The sequence below is a fragment of the Pelodiscus sinensis genome, chromosome 31 (genome assembly GCF_052426305.1).
Source record: "Pelodiscus sinensis isolate ZL-2025 chromosome 31, ASM5242630v1, whole genome shotgun sequence".
Classification (NCBI taxonomy): domain Eukaryota; kingdom Metazoa; phylum Chordata; order Testudines; family Trionychidae; genus Pelodiscus; species Pelodiscus sinensis.
This window is the reverse complement of record NC_143082.1, coordinates 4,045,540-4,066,843: the sequence shown is the minus strand read 5'-3', so window position 1 is coordinate 4,066,843 and position 21,304 is coordinate 4,045,540. Positions and strand designations below refer to the sequence as shown.

Below are 21,304 nucleotides of genomic sequence, written 5' to 3'. Positions count from 1 at the left end.
TCTACCGCCATCCCGCTGTAAGCCCAGCTCGGGGAGGCCAGTGGGGGCTAGTCGCTGGAGCAGCAGGGCTGGGGAGAAGGGCACCTGGTTCTGGGAGGGGAGTCGGGGCTAATGGTTGGAGCAGCAGGGCTGGGGGGAGGGGCACCTGGTTCTGGGAGGGGAGTGGGGGCTAGTGGTTGGAGCAGCAGGGCTGGGGGGAGGGGCACCTGGTTCTGGGAGGGGAGTGGGGGCTAATGGTTGGAGCAGCAGGGCTGGGGGAGGGGCACCTGGTTCTGGGAGGGGAGTGGGGGCTAATGGTTGGAGCAGCAGAGCTGGGGGGAGGGGCACCTGGTTCTGGGAGGGGAGTGGGTGCTAGTGGTTGGAGCAGCAGAACTGGGGGGAGGGGCGCCTGGTTCTGGGAGGGGAGTGGGGGCTAATGGTTGGAGCAGCAGGGCTGGGGGGAGGGGCACCTGGTTCTGGGAGGGGAGTGGGGGCTAGTGGTTGGAGCAGCAGAGCTGGGGGGAGGGGCACCTGGTTCTGGGAGGGGAGTGGGGGCTAATGGTTGGAGCAGCAGGGCTGGGGGGAGGGGCACCTGGTTCTGGGAGGGGAGTGGGTGCTAGTGGTTGGAGCAGCAGAACTGGGGGGAGGGGCGCCTGGTTCTGGGAGGGGAGTGGGTGCTAGTGGTTGGAGCAGCAGAGCTGGGGGGAGGGGCGCCTGGTTCTGGGAGGGGAGTGGGGGCTGACTGGGAATCAGGACACCTTGCTCCCCTCCCCCCCCAGCCACCTGGGGCAAAATCCTAAGGGGATAAACGCCCCTATGGGGGCTACTTTAGCTCCTGCGACCCCCCCCCTTTTTTTCAAACCCCCTGAGCGTTGGGGGGGGGCAGCCCCCCCAACTCCCGGCGAGCAAAACAAAAAGCAACGGGGCGACCCCCCTGCCCGAGGACGGGGCAGCCCCTCTCCCCCCGCCCCGCCGGGGGTACCAGCTGATCAGCCCCCCGCTCCCGCCCCCTCCCTGCGCCGCCCCCTCGCGCTGGAGACGCCGCTGCTGCGGAGCGGAGCCGGGCGAGCGGCGCGATGGAGCCGGGCCGGCGGGCGGCGGAGCAGTGACCGGCCGGCGAGGAGCCGCGGGGGCCTGGCTGGGGGGGCCGCGATGGCCGCTGCCTAGCGAGGGGCGGTGAGAGGGGCCGGGGCTCGGCAGCCCCCAACCAGGAGCCGGGGCCATCGAGAGGCGGGGGGGGGGATACGGGGGTGCGGGACCGGCAGCCGAGGGGGGGTCTGGCTGGGTAGACGGAAGGGGAGGGGGCTGTATAAAGGGGTGCGTGGGGGTGGATGGATAGAGAGGGAGATGGTTGGGAAGACAGAGGGGGAGGGGAGGGCTGTATAAAGGGGTGCGTGGGGGTGGCTGGATAGACGGGGGGGAGAATGACAGAGGGGGAGGGGAGGGCTGTGTAAAGGGGGTGTTTGGGGATGGATAGGTGGGGGGATAGATGGATAAAAGGGGGTGTAGTCTGGCTGGCTGGATAGACAGGCAGGTGTCTGTGGGATGGAGGGATAGAAGAGAGGAGGGGTGGGGCTGTACAGAAGGGGCATATGGGGATGGACAGAAGAGGGTGCAGAGAGGGAGGCAGAGGTGGGGTGTATAAAAGGGGTGTTTGGGGTGGGTGGATAGGCAGAGGGGGTGTACAGGGAATGATGGAGGAGGGGCTGGGGTGTATAAAAGGGGTGTTTGGGGAGGATAAACAAAGGGGTGTATGGGGAATGACAGAGGGAGAAGGGGTGGGGTGTATAAATGGGGTGTTTGGGGATGGCTGGATGGCTAGAGGGGGTGTTTGTGGGGGTGGACAGGTGAGTAGACGGGGTGTAGATGGGTGGCAGGAGGAGGAGGAGCTGGGCTGTATAAAAGGTGTCTTTAGGAGCAGATGGCTAGAGGGGGTGTTTGTGGGGTGGACGGGTGAGTAGAGGGGGTGGCTGGCAGGAGCGGGGGCTGGGCTGTATAAAAGGGGTCTTTAGGAGCAGATGGCTAGAGGGGGTGTTTGTGGGGTGGACGGGTGAGTAGAGGGGGTGGCTGGCAGGAGCGGGGGCTGGGCTGTATAAAAGGGGGTGCTGGGATAGGCAGATTTACAGCCACCCAGACAGTCCGGCCACAGTGGCAATGAATGGCTGGTAACTGCGGCGTGAGCCCTGACTGCCCGGCATGGAGGGTAACAGCAGAGCACGGGGGCCTGTTGCTAGCGAGCCAGGGCTGGATCTGTGTTGTCCTAGCTCAGGCAGGGGCCCTGTGCCATGGCCCTGCGAGAGCTGTACGGGCTGGGAGTGGATCAGAGTCTGACTCTGCCCAGGAAAGGGGGGGCTTTGGCGGCTACCCCGTGTGATGCCAGCTGAAGACCTGCCCCAAGGCTGGGCACAGGAGAGTGGGGCTGGATCAGTAGCAAGGGCCAGGGTGGAATTACCCCACGCCTCCCGGGCTGGGAAACGCATGTGTGGATCCATCTCCGGATCCCAGCCTGCAGCCGGGGCAGTCACCCTGGGGTGTGAAATAAAGGGGATCCCTGGTGGGGCGGGTGGTGGCCCCGGTACCCGCTGGCACATCCCTTCCGGCAGGGCAGAAGGGCCCTGGCTATCTGGCAGAGAATTGGGAGAATCAGAATGTCAATTCAATGTAAATGTAGGGAGAGAGGGCTGGATTGGAGCAACACCCCTACCCCATGCCCCACCCCCACAGGGGAGAGAGCCAACAGGCTGAGATGAATTCCGATTGTTGGCTGTATTTATAGTAGGGGCTAGGACCCTACCCGAGATCAGGGCCCCCTTGTGCTGGCGCTGAACTCTGTTCCCTGCCCCAAGGGGATGACAGTTTAAATAGACACAGAGTGGGAGGGGAAACTGAGGCACACGGGGATGTGAGGTCACACAGCAGGTCGGTAGCAGGACAGGTTCCCTAGAGCAGGTCCCTGCTAATGCTTTGTGCTCACTGGGTGCAGAAGGCTGGGGCCCGGCATTGCCAGGCTGGTGCCGGGGAAGGGATCTGTGGGTCACTCGGCAATGGCCGTTGCCTTCTTGGGTATGTGAGCTGGGGGTAGATTGCAGAGGTCATGCTGCTGCTTCATCCGCCACCAGAACTACTTCCAACCTCCCAGCCAATCAGCACCTCTCAATTCATTCTGTTCACCCAGGCGGTGCCCATCTGTCCACCTCCACGAGGACTACTTCCTGCCTTTGACTTTTGGTACCTTTACTCTTGCTGGTGGAGGGATACGTAAAATAGACCCATTCCTATTTAAAAATAAACCCTTCAGCGTGTCTGTAGGCCAGAGTCGGTGTTCCCTGTACGCTGGGTGCTAGTGCAGCCGCTCAGAAGGGATTCACGTGCTGTCCAGCTGACTAGAAGAGCACCCACAGCTAGGTTTGGTTTTTACTGGTGGTGCACACCCGCACATGCCTCAGTGCACAAAAAATTATTCCACACATGGATGGAAAAAATCCACATGTGGATGGAAAAGATTAGAGGAAACATTGGCCAACGTACCTAAAAATCACAGGGTCAGCGCCGATCTCCCCCTGGGGTGGGAGAAAGGCTTTGACCTCAACTTAGCCACCTCTGAATCTTGTCATGTTCTCACCGTGCCCCATTTCACAGGTGTGTGAGTACGTCCTGCAGGGATATTCTGGTGGCACAAAACCCCAGAGAGTGACCAAAACTGAATGGCATCTGCCCCTTCTTACATAAGCATATCCAGAACCTGTCCCTTCTCGCACGAGTACGTCTGGGTCTTGTCCCCTCTCGTACGATGCACGTGGCTGGAATCTGTTGCCTCTCACACAGATAGGTCCCCCCATATTTTGCACAGGTAGTCAGGATCGTGCCATTTGATAGCCCCCCTACGTTGGTATGTCACCCGCAGAGGTGCCGCCCATCTGGCCCGTGGCCCCGAGCAATTCAGCAGAAGCGTTTCCTGTCAGAAAAGCCATTTTGTGGAAATAGAAAGGATTTCCACCTCCTTATTGACAGAAAAAGATGGAAACTGATCAAAATGGAACCAGTTCTGCTGTGAATGATTTATTCTCTTAAGCCTTCATACTATGTCACCTCATTTATACATCTACATTTTATAGTCCATTACACTTTAATAGTAGACAATTTAGTCGATTATCTTTAATTTTTCTATTATATAAACTTCAGATTGTTTTATATTTGATAGAGCTGTGATCTAAATAGAGGAAATATACTCTAATATAAAAGTGTAACAGAACCCAAATATAGAAAACAAATCGATTACACTTTTATATTCCAGTGTGTTTCCTCTATTTAGACTGTACGTCCATAAAAGTGTAATAGACTCTAAAAATAGAAATAGAATTGATTACACTTTTCTATTGGATTATATTAAAGAAATAGAGAAAATGTAGTAATTACACTTTTATATGTCCGTTCATTTTCTCTCGGTAGACTGTAGTTCTAGACAAGTGTAATAGACTCTAAATGGAGAAAAATAATCGATTGCACTTTTATGTGAGATTCTGTTTTCTCTGTCTGGATTCTGTTGTACGATTTCTTATTCATCGCAACAAATTTTGGTTTTGCTGTTTCATATTCCTCTCCCTTTCCCATCCGATGCCGAGATCTTTGCTAGCTCAGGTCTTCTGTTTGAACACTTCAAACGTATTGAAATAAAGAATAAAGCATCAGGCTGCGCCCAATAATCTGGCATTTTCCCGGAATTTCCATTCCACCAACATTCCAAAATCTCGACTTGTCCTGATTCGGGGCGACTTTTCGCATTGTCCCGACGTGGCTGGAGAAGACGCCCCAAAGGAGCAGGGATGGGAGGGCCAGGGGCAGGATGGCAGCCAGATTAGGAAGATGTGGGGGGCATCAGATGTGGGGTGAGCTGTGGGGTGCAGCAAGATGAATGAGAGGAGTGGGGGGCAGTTTGCACCATGCAAAATACTGTTCGGGGGAGGAACCTGGGGTCTCCAGTCACATCATGCATGGGAAGGGGGTTTTGTGGGGATGTACTGACCCCTCTCCCTTTGGGTCTCCTCTGCCAGGTGCCCCCTCCCCACGGAGGGACCCCCTCTCTCCCGCGCCCTGGGGTGGGCATCATGGCTGGTGCGAAGCAGGACCTGAAGAGAAGTGTTTCCATCATCCCCTGCTTTGTGTTCGTGGAGGTAAGGCCTGAGCTGTTGGGGCTGGGTGCCAGGACACCTGGGTTCCCTCCCTGGCTGTGGGAAGGGAGTAGGATCTAGTGGTTAGAGAAGAGGGAGGTGGGAGCAAGACTTCTGTTCCCCACTCAGTAGAACCCCAAATTAACCAGTGGATCAGAAAACAGGGACCTGGCCTTGCGAGCTTGCCTGTGACAGTGTCACAGGTCCGTGGGCCCAGTGCTCTCACATGGCGCTGGGGGGACCCGGCCCCTGCCAGCTGGTCACACACGGCTGGCGGAGGGGCTGATCAGCCACTGTCTTTAATTACCAAAGGTCCGGGCCAGTGGCATGGGGACTGTCTTCTGGGACCCCCCATGGGCATGGGGCCCAGTCAGTCAGCCCTGCAAAGAGTAAATAACACCACCTTCTCCTCCCCCTCCCCCGCCCAGTTAACACAGAGGGGAAACTGAGGCACACACCGTAGTCAGACAAAACATTATGGAAAATTCCTACTTTGTCCCAGGCAGTCCCCAGGCGAGGGGGACAGCAGAGCTGCGAGCTTCCCTGCAGCAGTGCCTTGCCCACCCGCCCCCCCATGCACCAGCGCTGGCCTTTCCAGCCATGAACCCTCCAGAGGTTAGACGCAGGAGTTTAGCCATGGAGAAGGGTCCTGTGTTAAAAGACGAGTGAGAAGGGGGATCCTGCGAGAGGGGGACCCCTCCTCCGCCGTCTAGCTCAGAAACCAAAAGCCCAGAGTGAACGTTACCATTTGTCCCCTCATAAAACCCTGGGCTGGTCCGTTTTGCCAGCCCCCTGTGCCCGGAGTGTCAGAGGCAAATCCCCAGCCCCCCTCTCTTGTTTACAGGATCCCTCATCACTTGCTTCCTGTCCTAAACAGCCCCTGTGCCCCTCCCCAGAGCTGGCTGCAGCTCTGTGCTGGGGGAGGGGTCCTACAGCCTTGAAAGGGGCGGGGGGTCGGATTTATTTAGGTACTGGAACCGGCAGGCTGAGGCCCAAGTCTGCGCTCCGGTTGAGGAGGAAGGGGGGGAGCCCTATGGGGAGGCAGGGGCGATGTGGGGGGGGCGGCAGCCGTCTGCCCCAGTTTGCCCTCGTCTGTGATGTGATGAGGAGCTACAACAGGCAGCCGAGCGTGAACGGGCGTGCACGAGGGAGCTTGCACGGAGCCGGGGGAGGGCGGAACCAATGACTTGTGCTCCCCCCCACCCCAGCCCCACACTCCTGCAGCCTCTCTCGTCCCCGCCAGGTGCTCAGTCCGGGCCGGGCTCGGGCCGGGTGCTGAGCTGCCATGTTCTATTTCCAGCTGGTGATCATGGCGGGCACCGTGCTGCTGGCGTATCACTTCGAATACACCGACACCTTCCCCGTCCACATCCAGGGCTTCTTCTGCTACGACAGCGCGTACGCCAAGCCCTACCCGGGGCCCGAGGACACCAGCCGCGCCCCGCCCGTCCTGGTGTACTCCCTGGTCACTGCCGTGCCCACGGTCATGGTGAGGGGCAGGGGCTGGCAAGGGGAGGTGGGAGGGGGGCCCGGGGGGGGGGGCTTGGATTGCGGAATGGGGAGCTGCTTTTGCCCCTGGGAGGATCCCTACCTCCACCACCGCCCCAGGGTCACACTTGGGTCTAACCTTTGCCCTTTGACCCTCCAGACCCATACCAATCTCTTGGGCTTTGGGGCAAAGTGCCCCCCATCAAGGCACCCACCCGCCAGTCCCCCCAAGTGCCCAATGGGGGGCCAGCGGCCAAGGGAGCCACTGGTATCTGCAGACCCCATTCTAGAGGCAGCATTGGAGGGCCGCTGGGGGAGGCCTGGGGTTCAGGGGGCTGTGGGAGTGGAAACGGGGTGGGGACCCAGGGAAGGTGGGGAGCCCAGTAGGGGAGTCGGGTAGCTCATCTGTGCAAGGGGAGCAGGCAGCAGCCCCCCCTCCTAGTCCAGCCTTGGCCTTCCCCCCAGCTCTTCTGGAGCCCCCTTTCTCATCCCCAATTTCCCACTCTCTCTCTCTCTCTCTGCCCTCTGTCCCCCGCTCCCTCTCCCCTCCATCCCTGCCCTTCCCCTCTTCACGCCCCTCCGGGGGAATGGGGGCAGGGTCTGGGGGTGACACCTCTGCCCCATCCCTCCCCCCCTTTACAAGCTGGGAGGTCCAAGCCAACCCCCCTCTGCCTCCTCCCACGCTCTGTCTGCTCCAGTTGGCTAATCCCCTGCCCCTAGTGGCTGCACTGTCTGCTCTGCCGTGGGAGGGGGAGGGCAGATCCAGGGAGGGCCAGGAGTGAAGGGGCAGGAAAAGGGGGTCAAGGCCCCCCAACTTGCCCCCTGCACAGATGAGGCTGCCTCATTCCCCTGCAGGGTCCCCCAGGACCTGGAACAGAGGGGCCAGTGTTGGGATCCTGGCAGGAGCCCTGCGGGTGCCCACTGGCGGCAGGGCAGGGTATTGGGTGTGAGGAGGAGGGCGACTGATGGGCAGCGCTAGGGGTCTGGATCCTGCATCCTGGGCCTGGCTCTCAGGTGGCAGTGCCCAGTCCCAGGTCCCGAGGCTGGCGGAAGGCCCTGGCAGGGGGCGGGGGGACCTGGCTGTAGCACACTGGGCCGGGCTCGCTCCCCGCCCCTGCAGAGGCCCAGAGTGGAGCAGAACACAAGGCAGAGCAGACCTGAGGCTGCCCTGACGGGCTCCCAGCCCCCTCCTGCTGCCGAAGGGATGGGGGGGGGGCAGCCCTGCAGATGGGGCCCAGGTGGGGATTGTGCCTACAGGGGGGGGGGGGGGGCATCGATGGAGCCGCTGACGGGGATTCCGCCCTCCCCAGATCCTGGTCGGGGAACTGTCTGCGTTTTTCTGCCGGCCGCGGGGCCGAGAGGAGAAAACCATCGTCTCTGGGGAGTGCTGCTACTTCATCCCGCTGCTCAGACGCACTGTTCGCTTCCTGGGTGAGAGGGGGGGGGGCGGCCCTGGGTTCCCCCTGCCCTGCCGGTGCCCCCACTCCTGCCCCACAACCCCTGCTAGCCCGGCCCACCCCCAGCTCTGCCGGTGCCCCCCACTCCCGCCCTGCAGCCCTGCCCACCCCCACCCCCAGCTCTGCCGGTGCCCCCACTCCCGCCCCACAGCCCTGTCAGCCCGGCCCACCCCCAGCTCTGCCGGTGCCCCCCACTCCCGCCCTGCAGCCCTGCCCACCCCCAGCTCTGCCGGTGCCCCCACTCCCGCCCCACAGCCCTGTCAGCCTGGCCCACCCCCAGCCCTGCCGGTGCCCCCACTCCCGCCCCACAGCCCTGTCAGCCTGGCCCACCCCCAGCTCTGCTGGTGCCCCCCACTCCCGCCCTGCAGCCCTGCCAGCCTGGCCCACCCCCAGCTCTGCTGGTGCCCCCCCACTCCCACCCCACAGCCCCTGCCAGCCCAGCCCTGGGTTCCCCCAGCCCTGCCAGTGCCCCTCACTCCTGACTGGTGCTCCCTGGAAGCTGAATGCTTGGGCAGCCCCCCCAAGAGAGATGCAGGTGCTGCCCAACTGCTTAGCAGAGCCCCCGCAGCCGGCAGCCTGTGTTTCGACTGCCGGTGCACATCCGCACATGCCTCAAACAGAACAAAATGTATTCGACACATGGATGGAAAAAATTAGAGGGATCACTGTTCCCGACCTGCTAGCCTCCCCCCCCCCAAGCGCTGCAGGGGCCCCTCACTCTCGACCTTCCCCCCTCCCCCGTCGCTGCACTAATTACCCTCCCCCCCCCCCCGCAGGTGTTTATTCCTTCGGCCTATTCACCACCACCATCTTCGCCAACGCTGGGCAGGTCGTCACGGGCAACCAGACCCCCCACTTCCTGTCCGTGTGCCGCCCCAACTACACGGCACTGGGGTGCCATCTGCCTGGCCCCCAGTACATCACCGACCGGGCAGCCTGCGCCGGGAACCCCGCCCTGGTCGCCGCAGCCCGCAAAGCCTTCCCCTCCAAGGACGCCGCGCTCAGCGCCTACGCCGTGGTCTATACCGCCGTATGGGCCGCCCGGGGCCACGTGGGGGGGGGCAGGGAGGCTGGAGGAGGCAGTGGGATGAGGGTAGGGAGGTGGGGCAGGACGGCAGTGGGGTCGGGGGCAGGGAGAGGTGACAGCACATGGACTGGAGGGGGAGGGCAGGTGGAGGGGATGGGAGGGCTATGGGATAAGGAGGGGGGCGGAGGGGATGAGGGCTATGGGGCCAAGGGAAGGGAAAAGGAGAAGATGGGGGCCATGGGGCAGGGGAGGGGAAGAGCAGAGGATGGGGGCTATGGGGTGGGGGAGGGGAAGAGCAGAGGATGGGGGCTATGGGGCAGGGGGAGGGGAAGAGCAGGGGATGGGGGCTATGGGGCAGGGAGAGGGGAAGAGCAGAGGATGGGGCTATGGGGCAGGGGGAGGGGAAGAGCAGGGGATGGGGGCTATGGGGCAGGGGGAGGGGGAGCAAGGGGGGGGGCAGGGGGGGGGAGAGCAGGGGATGGGGGCTATGGGGCAGGGGGAGGGAAGGCAGAGGGGATGGGGAGCTGTAGGGCGGTTGCAGGGCAGCCCACAGAAGGGGAGGGGCAGGAGTCTCAGGCAGGGGGGTGGGGGGGCTGAGGGGGCGCCTGGCGGCTCCGGGGGCCCCCTCACACCGTCTCTCCCCCCAGATGTACGTGACGCTGGTGCTGCAGGTGCGGGGCTCCCGGCTGGCCAAGCCCTCGCTCTGCCTGGCGCTGGCCGGCCCGGCTGCCCTGGTGGGGGTGGTGCGGGTGGCCGAGCACCGGAACCACTGGGCCGACGTGCTGGCTGGTTTCCTGACCGGGGCCGCCATCGCCACCTTCCTGGTGAGCCCCCCCGCCCCGCTGAGCCCCCAGCTCCCGCCCCACCCCTGCCCCCTGAACCCTCCCCCCAGTCCCTACCCCATGGCCCTTGCACCTCCCCTGCTCCCTCAACCCCCCCACTCCTGCCCCACGGTCCTCGCACCTCCCCCACCTCCCCCAGGCCCTGCCACACAGCACCCCCTTGCCTCCCACCCCAGCCCCTGAACCGAACCATGCCCACACCCACCCAGGGGCTGGGGGCGCGGTGCTGCAAGGAGCGGGGGGCCGGGGGGTTCTCGGAGGGCCGGACCCTCCCTCACTCTGCCCCCATCCCAGGTCACCTGCGTGGTCAACAACTTCCAGAGCAAGGCGCCGGTGGCCCAGAAGCCGGCGCCGCCCGAGAGCCTGGCCAGCGTCCCCGGCGTGGGGCTGCCCTGCGTCGAGAGCCCCCTGGAAAAGTTCAGCGTAGCCCAGGTGAGGGGCAGGCTGCCCGCTGCGCGCCACCCGGCGATGCGCCCAGCTCTGGGGAGCCACGAGCCAGCCCAGCCCCCACCCCGCTCCCTCCTCTGGGGCCCAGGTCTCTGTGCTCAGCCACAGGGTCACCATCCGCGAGCCCCGGGAGAGTTCAGGGGGCTGCGGGGAGCCGGGGTGAGGGCTGCAGAAGGGGGAGTAGGGTGGGGAGAGCAGGGGGCTGCGGGTTGGGATTGAGGGGCAGCCGGGGGGGGGGGAGTGGCACGGCTAGTCCCTGCCCCTGCAATCCCCTCCCCCACCTTGCACCCTAAGTTGGCGGGGAGCAGTGGGAGATCTGGGGAGGGGGGACAGGCATGGGGAGGGGAGCCATGCTCCTCAGGGTGGGATCAGAACAGGGAGGTTGAGGGGCAGCCCTGGCCTCCCAGGTGTGGGGCTAGAAACGTCACCTCCCCTCCCCCCGCCTCCTATGACACCTCAACACCCCCCCCCCCACCTCCAGGCTGCCGGGCGTCGGCCACGTGGGGGGCAGGGCAGTCGGGGGGAGTTTCACCAGGTGTCTGGGCTCATCACCGCAGCAGCTGGCTCTAGGCTGGGGGTGTCTCCCTCATGGGGGTGTGGCACTGGGTGAGTGGGGAGGGGGCATAGAGCCCTAGTCCTGCGTCCTTCTCTCCCCACACCTGCTGCCCCCCTTTCTCATCTCAGGCTGCCCCCAGACATGAGCCCCACCCCCCTTCCTCAGCCCACCCCAGTCCCACTCTGACGGCTCCCCATCAGACCCTTAGGTCTGAGCCCCAGTGACCCCTCCCCCCTGTCCCCCAGGTGTGACCCCCCAACCCCCTCCCGGCGAGCTAGGAGTAAAGGCCTAACGTTGTCTCCATCTCTCTGTCATTTCTCTCTCCCCCATCTCCCCCTGCTCCCCGCCTGCTGCTGCTCTCCCGGGGGGGGGGGGCCCTAGCGGGTCAGGGAGCCCCCAGAAGAGCAGGATTTCTCCACACTGCTCACCCGAGGCCTGGAGCGGCAGCTCGCTCGCTCCCTCCGCGCCGGGGGCCACGCCGGGGCGGCTCGGCCCTACGAGTAAGTGCTACCCTCCACGCCCTGCTGGAGACCTGCCAAGGGAGCGCCCCTCCCCCACCCCCAGGCAGGTGCAGCCCCGTGCCAGGGAATGGGGTGTGGGGCAGGCGAGGGGTGAACGGGGAGGGTGGATTATGGGAATGGTTTTTCGGAGGGGAAATGAATTTTGGGACAAAATGGAGATGGCGGGGAGGTGAAGCAGGAGTTTGGGGGCTAAAGGAGAGAAATTGGGAGGGAGCAAAATGGGGGGATTTGGCAGTGGAACACACTACCAGTGCTGCCCGAACCAGACTGAAGGGATAACAACCTACTAGTGCTGCTCGAACCAGACTGAAGGGATAACAACCTACTAGTGCTGCCCAAACCAGACTGAAGGGATAACAACCTACTAGTGCTGCCCGAACCAGACTGAAGGGATAACAACCTACTAGTGCTGCTCGAACCAGACTGAAGGGATAACAACCTACTAGTGCTGCCCGAACCAGACTGAAGGGATAACAACCTACAAGTGCTGCCCAAACCAGACTGAAGGGATAACAACCTACTAGTGCTGCCCAAACCAGACTGAAGGGATAACAACCTACAAGTGCTGCCCGAACCAGACTGAAGGGATAACAACCTACTAGTGGTGCCCGAACCAGACTGAAGGGATAACAACCTACTAGTGCTGCCCGAACCAGACTGAAGGGATACTAACCTACTAGCGGTGCCTGAAGCAGACTGAGGGGATAACAACCTACTAACGTTGCCTGCCAGCAGCACTGCTCCCACAGCTGTAGCAGAAAAGGGCTGTTCTCTGGAACTAAGGGTTGTGGGTCAAAGCGGGGGGCCCCCAACTTCCCCAAGAGCATTGAGGCCCTGTTTAAAGTGCTGCCCCCCATCTTTCTCTCCCCTCCAGGATCACAGAGCTGTGCTCCCAGCGATCGCCTGACCCCCAGCTGTGTCTCTTCCCCACCACCCCGGACGTGCTCATCCCCTCCCGCTCCGTCACCAGCGAGGTCTGACGGAGGCGCTGCCCCTGGGGGAGGGGAGGGGGGAGGTTGCCCCCCCCAGGCCCAGCCCACCCCTGTGCATATCATCCCCAACCAGCAACATCCCTTTAACCAGCTTCTCCCTGGTTGGTCCAGGGATCGTGATGATGCCCTCACAAGTGTGGCACGGGATAGAGGGGATAAAACCTCTTCTGTATGGCCTGGCTTTCTTGCTGTCCCCCCCCTCCCCCCTGCTCCTGAGATGGGCCCAATCCTACTACTAGAGAAATAAGCAGGCATTTTGCCCCTGCCCATCCTGAAGTTGGGGTGATAAGAACAGAATTAGGGCCCCCCACTGAGAGCCCGAAAGCGCCCCCCCAGCTGGGGCTGCCTCCTCTCTATGTAGGTGAGTGGAGCAACTGGAGGGCGAGGGGAGGTTGGCAATCAAGCCCCCCTGGAACCAGAGATCAGCCAGCAGGGCCCAAGGAGGGGGGAGGGCTGGGGACAGAAAACTGACAAGGGTGCAGTGCTGGGGGGGGGAGCAGTGGGGGATGAGGCAGAGAGGGGCTGGGAACAATGGGGTACAGAGGGGGATGGGGAGCAGAGGGGGATGAAGGTTAGAGGGGGCCAGGGGGGGTGGGGAGGGGGATGTTTTCAGCAAATGCTGGGAGCTGCTGGGCCTGGATGGAGCAGAAGGTTTGGTGGGGCATGAGGGAGTGAGGTAGGGGGTGGGGTGAATGGGAAGCTTTGGGGTGCACGAGGGCCTGGGGGGCAAGCGAGGAGGCTGCTTTTGGCTCTAGAGCCCGTTCCTCCTGGCTGCCCAGGCCTGGGCCACCCCTCTCGCCAGACCCTTCTCCCTGGGGGTCCCAGGTTGCCCCCTCTAAAGCTGAATCATTGCCCAGAGAAGTGGGGGAGGGGGAAACCCTGAGCCCTTGGGGGGCAGCTCAGCCCCAGACAGCAGGAGAATTCCCACCCATCCATCAATCACAGATTATTGCTGTCCAACCACAGGGCTCAGATGGGGAGAGGGAGGGGCTCATCCAAGCTCCACCCACAAAATAAGCCCCTCCCACAGGAATTTCCCACACCGGCTGGGTTTGGGAGCTCCCGGACTCGGCTCCTCCCTGCCAGGGGGGAAGGACTATGTGCCCCGCACTTGTGGCACCAACGGAGCCATGGCTGGTGGCTGATCCCTGCCCCCCTCCCCCAGGGCTGGACTCGTTAACGACGTCGGCGTTTAAGTGATGGGTGCGGACTCGGAACCGGGCCGTTCACACCCCTGCAAGCGGCTGGGCAGGACTCAGTCCCTCCGGGTTTCACCGTCTCACCTAGAGCCAGACTCGTTCCTCTTGCTGGGTGTGCGGGGGCTCCCTGGAGCTATGGGGGTTGGGGGGGGGCTCCCCGGAGCAGGAGGGAGGGGGAGGGAGTGCATGGCTGGTGAATTGATGCTCCGACCTCCAGCAGGCACCATCCTGGACACACTCTTCCCCGTTGGGTCGTCCAGCCAGGGCTGGGGGGCTCTGCTGAGGAGAACCCCCCTGCTGGGATATGGGGAACAAGTGCGGGGGGGTGGCTGGGGTAGGGGAGGGGAAGGGGGGGTCAGGCTAAATGTGATGTATTTCCAAGAGGATTTAATAAAAATCTTGTTTGTAACAGACACTGGCGGCTGGAGAATTGTCCATCCGCGGCCCCCGGAGTCCCAGCGCCACCCCCCAATGCCCAGAAAGAGGGAGAGCCTGTAAATTGGGGGGCGTAGAGGTAGCTCTGCCGGCCCTCCTCAGCCCTCTCAGTGCCCCCCACTGCTGATCTGCAGCCCCTGCTAACCCAGCCCTAGGCCCCCCCAGCCCTGCCAGTACCCCCCACTCCCACCCCGCAGCTCCTGCCAACCTAGCCCTAGGCCCCCCCCAACCCTGCCGATGCCCCCCAGCCCTCTGCCCCCCACTCCCACCCCGCAGCTCCTGCCAACCTAGCCCTAGGCCCCCCCAGCCCTGCCGGTGCCCCCCACTCCCACCCCGCAGCTCCTGCCAACCTAGCCCTAGGCCCCCCCAGCCCTGCCGGTGCCCCCCACTCCCACCCCGCAGCTCCTGCCAACCTAGCCCTAGGCCCCCCCCAGCCCTAGGCCCCCCCAGCCCTGCCGGTGCCCCCCACTCCCACCCCGCAGCTCCTGCCAACCCAGCCCTAGGCCCCCCCAGCCCTGCCAGTGCCCCCCACTCCCACCCCGCAGCTCCTGCCAACCCAGCCCTAGGCCCCCCCAGCCCTGCCAGTGCCCCCCACTCCCACCCCGCAGCTCCTGCCAACCTAGCCCTAGGCCCCCCCAGCCCTGCCGGTGCCCCCCACTCCCACCCCGCAGCCCCTGCCAGCCCAGCCCTGGGCCCCCCCAATCTCCACTCCCTCCTCCTCCCCCCCTCCTGGCTAGCTGGCCAAGATGCAGCATCACACCCACCTGATGTGAGAGATCAGGCCATGTCACCCCATGGCTTGGCTCAGGCCGGGGGCGGGGCTCAGCATCTCCCCCAATGACCCTCTCAGGCCCAGGGTGAAGCCCCCCATGCCCTAGGGGGACCCATTCCCCCCTCTGCCCCAAGCCAGCCAGTTCCCAGAGGGGAAAGGCCCAGAGGCCTGTGCCTGCCCTGCCCTGCCCCGAGTGGCAAATCCCTCTTCTGCCCAGGTAGTGGTTTATTCTCCGTTGCCATGGAAACACCATCCTGGCCTGGGGGAGGCATATTCCAGGAGCAGCTGAAGGCTTCACTGTAGCAAGAGAACGCCCCCCCCCACACTCCTCGGGGGGGTGTCAGGAGCTGTGTTGTGCAGCAGGGCATGGGGGTAGGTGGACTTCTCCCTCGCCACTTGGGGTGGGGCAGGGACCTTGCAGCTACCACTGACGGGCTTGATGGGCCTGTAGACCATCGTCTCCCCTGTGCCTTGTGGCGGTGCGACCTGCCTCAGTTTCCCCTCCATGATTGGGGGGGGATTTGGCTGGGATTTAAGGACCCCTCCCACAGAGCCCAGAGAGAACTTGACCCCCGCCCCCCAAGCCAACGTCTCTAGGTGCCAGTAGCCACATCCGGGGGGCTGCTGCGTTTTCTCGGGGCGTGCCCAGGTGGGCAGCTTGCTTAGCTCAGCACCCCCCCACCCTCCCCCACACACCAGAGCTCATCCTATCTCTTGATCCTAACGGCCATCCTGCTACCGTGGCCCATGCGAGGGGGAGGCCCTGCCCTTCCACAGAGTCCTGAGCCTGCCAGGCCGGCGCCAGGCAGCGCTGGCTGGGCCAGACTGGAGCTGGGCACTGCAGGGGGTTTGGGGGATAGCGCGGGCAGGGGCTGAGTGTGTGCGCACAGGCTATATGGGCGGAGCAGAGGCCCTGGGATGGGACATAAGAGCAACCACACCGAGTCAGCCCAGAGGCCCATCCGGGCCAGGGGCCTGTCTGCCCACAGTGGCCAGTGCCAGCTGCCCCGGGGGGAGTGAACAGACCAGGGAATCCTCACGTGATCCCTCTCCTGTCGCCCATTCTCAGCTTCTGACAGGTTTGGGACTCCCTCCCTGCCCTCCCGGCTAGTAGCCACCGCTAGACTTGTCCTCCTGCTGGGCATCCCCCCATCCCAGACCCAGGATGAACCTCAGAGCCATTTGAAACTCCCTCCGGCTCCCCGGCCTGTGGGTCACGCTCCAGAGTGCTGTGGGGACGTCTCACCACCGGCGCCAGGGGGCTTGCGGCTGGTCCGCCCTGCGAAGGGGTCACTTGGCCAGGAGCCGGAGTGGGGCCATACCGAGACCCCTCCTCACCCCGAAGTAGGACCCGGTCCCATCAGGAATGGAAAGCAGGGGCCGGCCCCCCGGCTAGCCGGAGAGGGGACCCGAATGCCTGCGCTGGGTGTGAGCGTAGCGTAGGACTGGCCGTAAAGGCCAGGGTAGAGCAGATGATGGGCTAGTCTAGTGGTTAAAGCCGGAACGGGATGGGAGCCAGGACTTGGCAGTTTTATGCCCAGCTCTGGGAGGGAAGTGGGACCTAGTGGTTAAAGCAGGGCTGGGTCGGGAGACAGGATGTGGCTGTTTTATTCCCAACGCGGGCGGGGGAGTGGGATGTAGTGGTTAGAACTGAGGGGGCTGGTGCAATGGACTCCCCAGCTGCTCTGGGAGACATTTGAGCTGCTCCTCTCAGGCTCTGGACTGACTCCGGCCGTGTCGCTCGCACCCAGTTCTGCCACCCAGGAGCCGGGTGCCTGGGGCTGCAGCCCAGCCGGGGGCCGGGAGGGGCCTGGCAGCTGCCACAAGAGCTATGGTGGCACCAGCCTTGCCACCTTCAGCCTAGGCCCCTGACAAACCCAGGCCGGGAGGGGCTGGCCTATTGATTCTTTTGCTAGCGCCAGTGTCTTTCCATCGATTCTGCCATCAGCTAGCCTGCCCGGGGAGGCCTTTGTTGCTATAGAAACATCACTCATGGCTCGGCCTGTCCGTCAGCGCATGGAGAAACCCTGGTTTGTCTGCCTGGGCTGAACATCGGCCAGAGCCTTGTGCTCAGTCCGAATGGCACACAACCGCCACAGGGGCACGTGCCTGTTTAGCTGGGCTCTGCTACGGGGCGGTGCCCCGTGTGTTGTTTTCCACTACCAGCTTTTAGGTAAATTATGGTACCGCTGATTACCGGGGCCCCAGGCGCAGCCCAGACGAGGGATGTTAAATCTCGGTTAATTGAACAGTCGAGTAACCGCATGAATTCTTATTGGTTGGTCGACTATTCGATAGTCCCCGGGGGCGGGGCCGGCAGCTGGTGCACTCCGGCCTCATTCCTGAGGATCCCCCACCACCCCACACTGCTGCATCTGTATCAGAGGCGGCAGTGCGGGGGCCAGGCGGGAGCTGGTCTGTGACGGGAGCCCGTTTAAAAACCAGCTCCGCTCACAGACTGGCTGCCTGAGGCCCTGTGCTGCTGCTGCTGATACAGAGGCAGCAGCGCAGGGTGGCAGCAGCCTCTGTCCAGGTGTGTGGGGGGGTCTGAGCTCCCGGACCTGGTGCGAGCTGGAATTGAGCCGGGCTGCCTGCCCACCTGGCTCCTAATACACTCGAAATGCAGAGCCGCAGTAGGGGTAGGTCCTAGACCTTGCACGAGCTGGGACTGATCCAGGCTGCTGGCCAGCCTGCTCAAACATTGACAGGCAACGGGAGGGGCGTAGGGGGAGGGGGAACACGTGTCGTGAGCATTAACCTGTAAGCTTTTGCTTATCAGTTAATCGACTACACATCCCTAGCCCAGACTCCGACCAAGATCAGGCCCCGTCATGCCAAGCACCACCCAGACCCCGACCAAGATCAGGCCCCGTCATGCCAAGCACCACCCAGACCCTGACCAAGATCAGGCCCTGTCATGCTGGGCTCTGCGCTGTAGACACATGGTGAGAACTGGTCCTAAGAGCTCCTAGTCTATATAGACAAAGGGTGGGAGAGGAAACTGAGGCAGAGAGTGGGCCACCCAGCCGGCTGGGAACAGATGGAGCTGGGAACAGAACCCCGCTCTCCTGAGTCCCCCCCTCCGCACCTTTGCTTTCCCCACAGGGCAAGACGCCCCCCCCCCCCCCCACTGTCATTCCCGGCCTGGCCCCATTAGATGCTACACAAGGGGCTTCCAGGCTCTGTAGACACTGCTCACAGCAAGTCCTGGAGCTGAGGGCCTGGAGGCCTGGCTCTGACCATCCCCAGGGCACTCTAGCTCCCCAAGGCAGGATCTCAGCTCTGGCTGGAAACGTGAGCCTTGCCCGCCCTGTGGATCGGGGGAAGTGGGGTAACTGACACAGGGATGCTGCCTGAGTCTGAAGAGAGCCCGAGTCCCTCACAGTGGGGGGAGGGAAGTCCCTCCCTCCCAGCAACTGTGTCCCTTGTGAGCTGGGGCAGGTGGCTGGGGCAGACCAGGGCGCTAGTGGGGAGGAGGGGGCTTCCCTGAGGAGACTGGCACCAGTATTTCGGGGGCTGAGGAGGCTGCGGTGTCAGTGAAGTGGGAGGGTGGGGGTCAGCTGGCTCTGGGGCTTCATGGGGCAGGGATCAGGCTGCCAGGGGGCCTGGGTTATTGGGGGCGAGGGTGTGTGTGTGTGTGTGTGTGTGTGAGCATGTGGGGGGGGTCACAGGCCTGCATCAGTCACTCTCTGCTCAGCATATTTCAGCTGCCTCCTCCCCTCCCTGTCCCCCCCTAGCCCCTGCTCCACTGTCCCAGGCCTGGAGGTGTGCAGAGGGGTGGGGGCTTTCAATGAGGGCCCAAGGGCTGCTCCAGGCCCCCCTCCTGCTGAGTGATCCACACCCCTGCAGGGCTCCTGCTCCTTGACAGCAGCCATGGGCGGGGGGGGGGGGCTGAGCCAGTGCCAGGCACCAGGGCCATGCTGGGGGGGGGGGAGCAAGCACCAGGGCCATTCCAGGGTGGTACCAAGTCCCAGGGTCATGCGGGGGGGGGGGGGGCACCAGGGCAAACCCAGGCGGGCGGGGCAGGCTCCCGGCTAGGCACGGGGCTACCCCCCCTGGGAGGCTGGATCCAGCCGGGAGCCCAAGGTGCCTGCAGCGTCCAGCCAGAGGCGGTGCCCCGAGCGGTGACTAAGGGCATCGGAGCCAGAGCCGGGTCGGTCTCTGCCTGCTCCCCCCTTCCCTCCCCCTCCCCCGCTGCCCCGCAGCCCCCGCCTCCCCTTTCCCCCTGCTCCAGCCACGCAGGGGCCCCGCACCCACACGCGGGAGAGGGGGGCGGTTTCCCAAGGGGGCGGGGCCCTCCCCAGCTGCCCTCCCCCCGAGTTCCCGCTCCCCCTCCCTCTCGATACCGGGGCGTCGCCTCCTTTACAACCACGATCCCCTCCCCCGCGCTCAGACCCACCCCACTCGCGTGACTGTCACCCGCGGGCAGGCCCCACCCCACGCCGGGGCTTTGCCCCTCCCCGCCCCGGGCAGGCAGCGGGCACCCCGCCCCCCCGGCGGGCAGGGGCGCAGGGCGTGGCACCCGCCGGGCTGCTGCGGGTCCTGCGGTCGCCAGACGGGTCTCTCCCCCCAGGCGGGGCCCCCATCGCCTGACCCCGCCGTTCCTGGGGGGGGGGAGGGCGGCTGGCTGCAGTGACGGCGGGGGGGGGGGGCAGACCCAGCCCCTGGCTCGCCTCTGTTCTCTTCCCAGGCGTGTTTACTAGGTGGCGCGGGGGTGGGCGCGGGGGAAAGAGGCTGTTTTTCTGGCGGGGGGGAAGGGGTGCGGGGGGGAGAGGGGGCGGCGGGAGGCGTGATTTTAAAGACACATCCGGCTGGAATTCCACAAGAAAGCCCGGGATTCCCCCCGCCCCGCCGAGAGCAGAGATCCAGACGGAGCCGGGGCTGGGGACGGATCGAGACACGAGGCGAGCCGTTGAGCACCCCCCCCCCCAGGAGCCGCCAGACAACAGAGGGGTGAGTCCAGGGATCCGGGTTCGCTCCCCCCCCCCCACCGCCTTGGTCCCTTTTGCTATTGCTCCGCATGTCCAGGACTGGCTCCGTTTGCGGGTCTGCTGGGAGGGGGGGAGGGCTGGGAGTGAGTGTGAGTCTGAGTGTGAGAAAGTGTGTGTCAGTGTGTATCAGTGTGTGTGTGTCAGTGTGTGTGTGGCTCAGTGTGTCAGTGTGTGTGGCTCAGTGTGTCAGTGTGTGTGTCAGTGTGTGTGGCTCAGTGTGTCAGTGTGTGTGTGGCTCAGTGTGTCAGTGTGTGTGTCAGTGTGTGTGGCTCAGTGTGTCAGTGTGTGTGTCAGTGTGTATCAGTGTGTGTGTGTGTCAGTGTGTGTGTGGCTCAGTGTGTCAGTGTGTGTCAGTGTGTGTGTGTGGCTCAGTGTATCAGTGTGTGTGTGGCTCAGTGTGTGTCAGTGTGTGTGTGGCTCAGTGAGTCAGTGTGTGTGTTTGTGTGTGGCTCAGTGTGTCAGTGTGTGTGTTTGTGTGTGGCTCAGTGTGTCAGTGTGTGTGTGTCAGTGTGTGTGTGTGGCTCAGTGTATCAGTGTGTGTGTGTCAGTGTGTGTGTGGCTCAGTGTGTCAGTGTGTGTCAGTGTGTGTGTGTGGCTCAGTGTGTCAGTGTGTGTGTTTGTGTGTGGCTCAGTGTGTCAGTGTGTGTGTGGCTCAGTGTGTCAGTGTGTGTGTGTGTCAGTTGAGCAAGGTGGGGCAACACGCTGAGAAAATCCCGCTGGTTGTTTCTCCCCCCACCTTCCCGTTCTGCCCCCTCCTTGCCCGGGGCTATTTCCCTTCCTCCCCCTTTCCCAGTCCCTTGGGCCGCTCCCCCCCGCCCTGCTGCTCCAGAGTGTGGAACCGGAGTGACTCCGGTGCCTACGCCCTCCAGCCCCGGCGACGGAGGCTCTTTCCCGGCCGGGCCCAACCAGTGCCGACGGAGCCCGGGGGAGGTGGGCGCTCTGTCATGGGCAGGCTGTTTTCTTTCCCTGTACCTTTCCCTGCCCCCCCACCCCCGTTTCACAGTCAGTCTCGGGGGGGGGGAGGCGGGTTTCTCCCTCGTTGGAGGGGGGGGCTTTTCAAGTAAGCAAAAACGTGCCAGCCCCCTCTTTGCCCCCCCCCCGTTATTCCTATCTCAGCCCCCTCCCCGCTCCCCCCGCAGCCAAAAGGCTGCGCTGGGTTCGCCTGACACCCGAGCCATTGGCCCCGAAATGCGTCAGTGCTTGGGAGGGGAAGGGCCTGTCCAGGCAAGAGCGTGTGACCGGCCCCAGGCCGCGGGCCCCGGCTGGGCCGCGGGGTCGGCTCGCCCGGAAAGTTACCGGCACCCACTTGTTTATCCGCCCCTAGAAACCCCCCTCCCCGGCCTGGACTCGCCTTTAAAAATCCCAGGGGGGGGTCTAAGGGTCTGGGCAGGTCTCCCCTCGACCCCCCTCCCCCCCCGTGTTCCCCTCCT

At 63.6% G+C, this 21,304-nt stretch overlaps 1 protein-coding gene across 2 annotated transcripts; it reads left to right on the top strand.

Annotated features, from left to right (window-relative positions):
- Nucleotides 1–583: 583 nt before the first annotated feature.
- Nucleotides 584–14,002, top strand: PLPPR2 (phospholipid phosphatase related 2). 2 transcript variants are annotated; one of them, XM_075902331.2, is made up of 10 exons: nucleotides 584–1,155; nucleotides 5,031–5,150; nucleotides 6,448–6,636; nucleotides 7,946–8,066; nucleotides 8,869–9,122; nucleotides 9,767–9,943; nucleotides 10,256–10,393; nucleotides 11,346–11,464; nucleotides 12,360–12,459; nucleotides 13,643–14,002. In XM_075902331.2, the coding sequence occupies exons 2-10, from the start codon at nucleotides 5,085–5,087 to the stop codon at nucleotides 13,655–13,657; spliced, it is 1,179 nt and encodes a 392-aa protein (XP_075758446.1). In that variant the 5' UTR covers nucleotides 584–1,155; nucleotides 5,031–5,084; the 3' UTR covers nucleotides 13,658–14,002. The 2 variants fall into 2 exon arrangements, with proteins under 2 accessions (XP_075758446.1, XP_089631018.1); XM_089774892.1 differs by lacking the exon at nucleotides 13,643–14,002 and having other exon boundaries at nucleotides 585–1,155; nucleotides 12,360–12,983.
- Nucleotides 14,003–21,304: the final 7,302 nt, after the last annotated feature.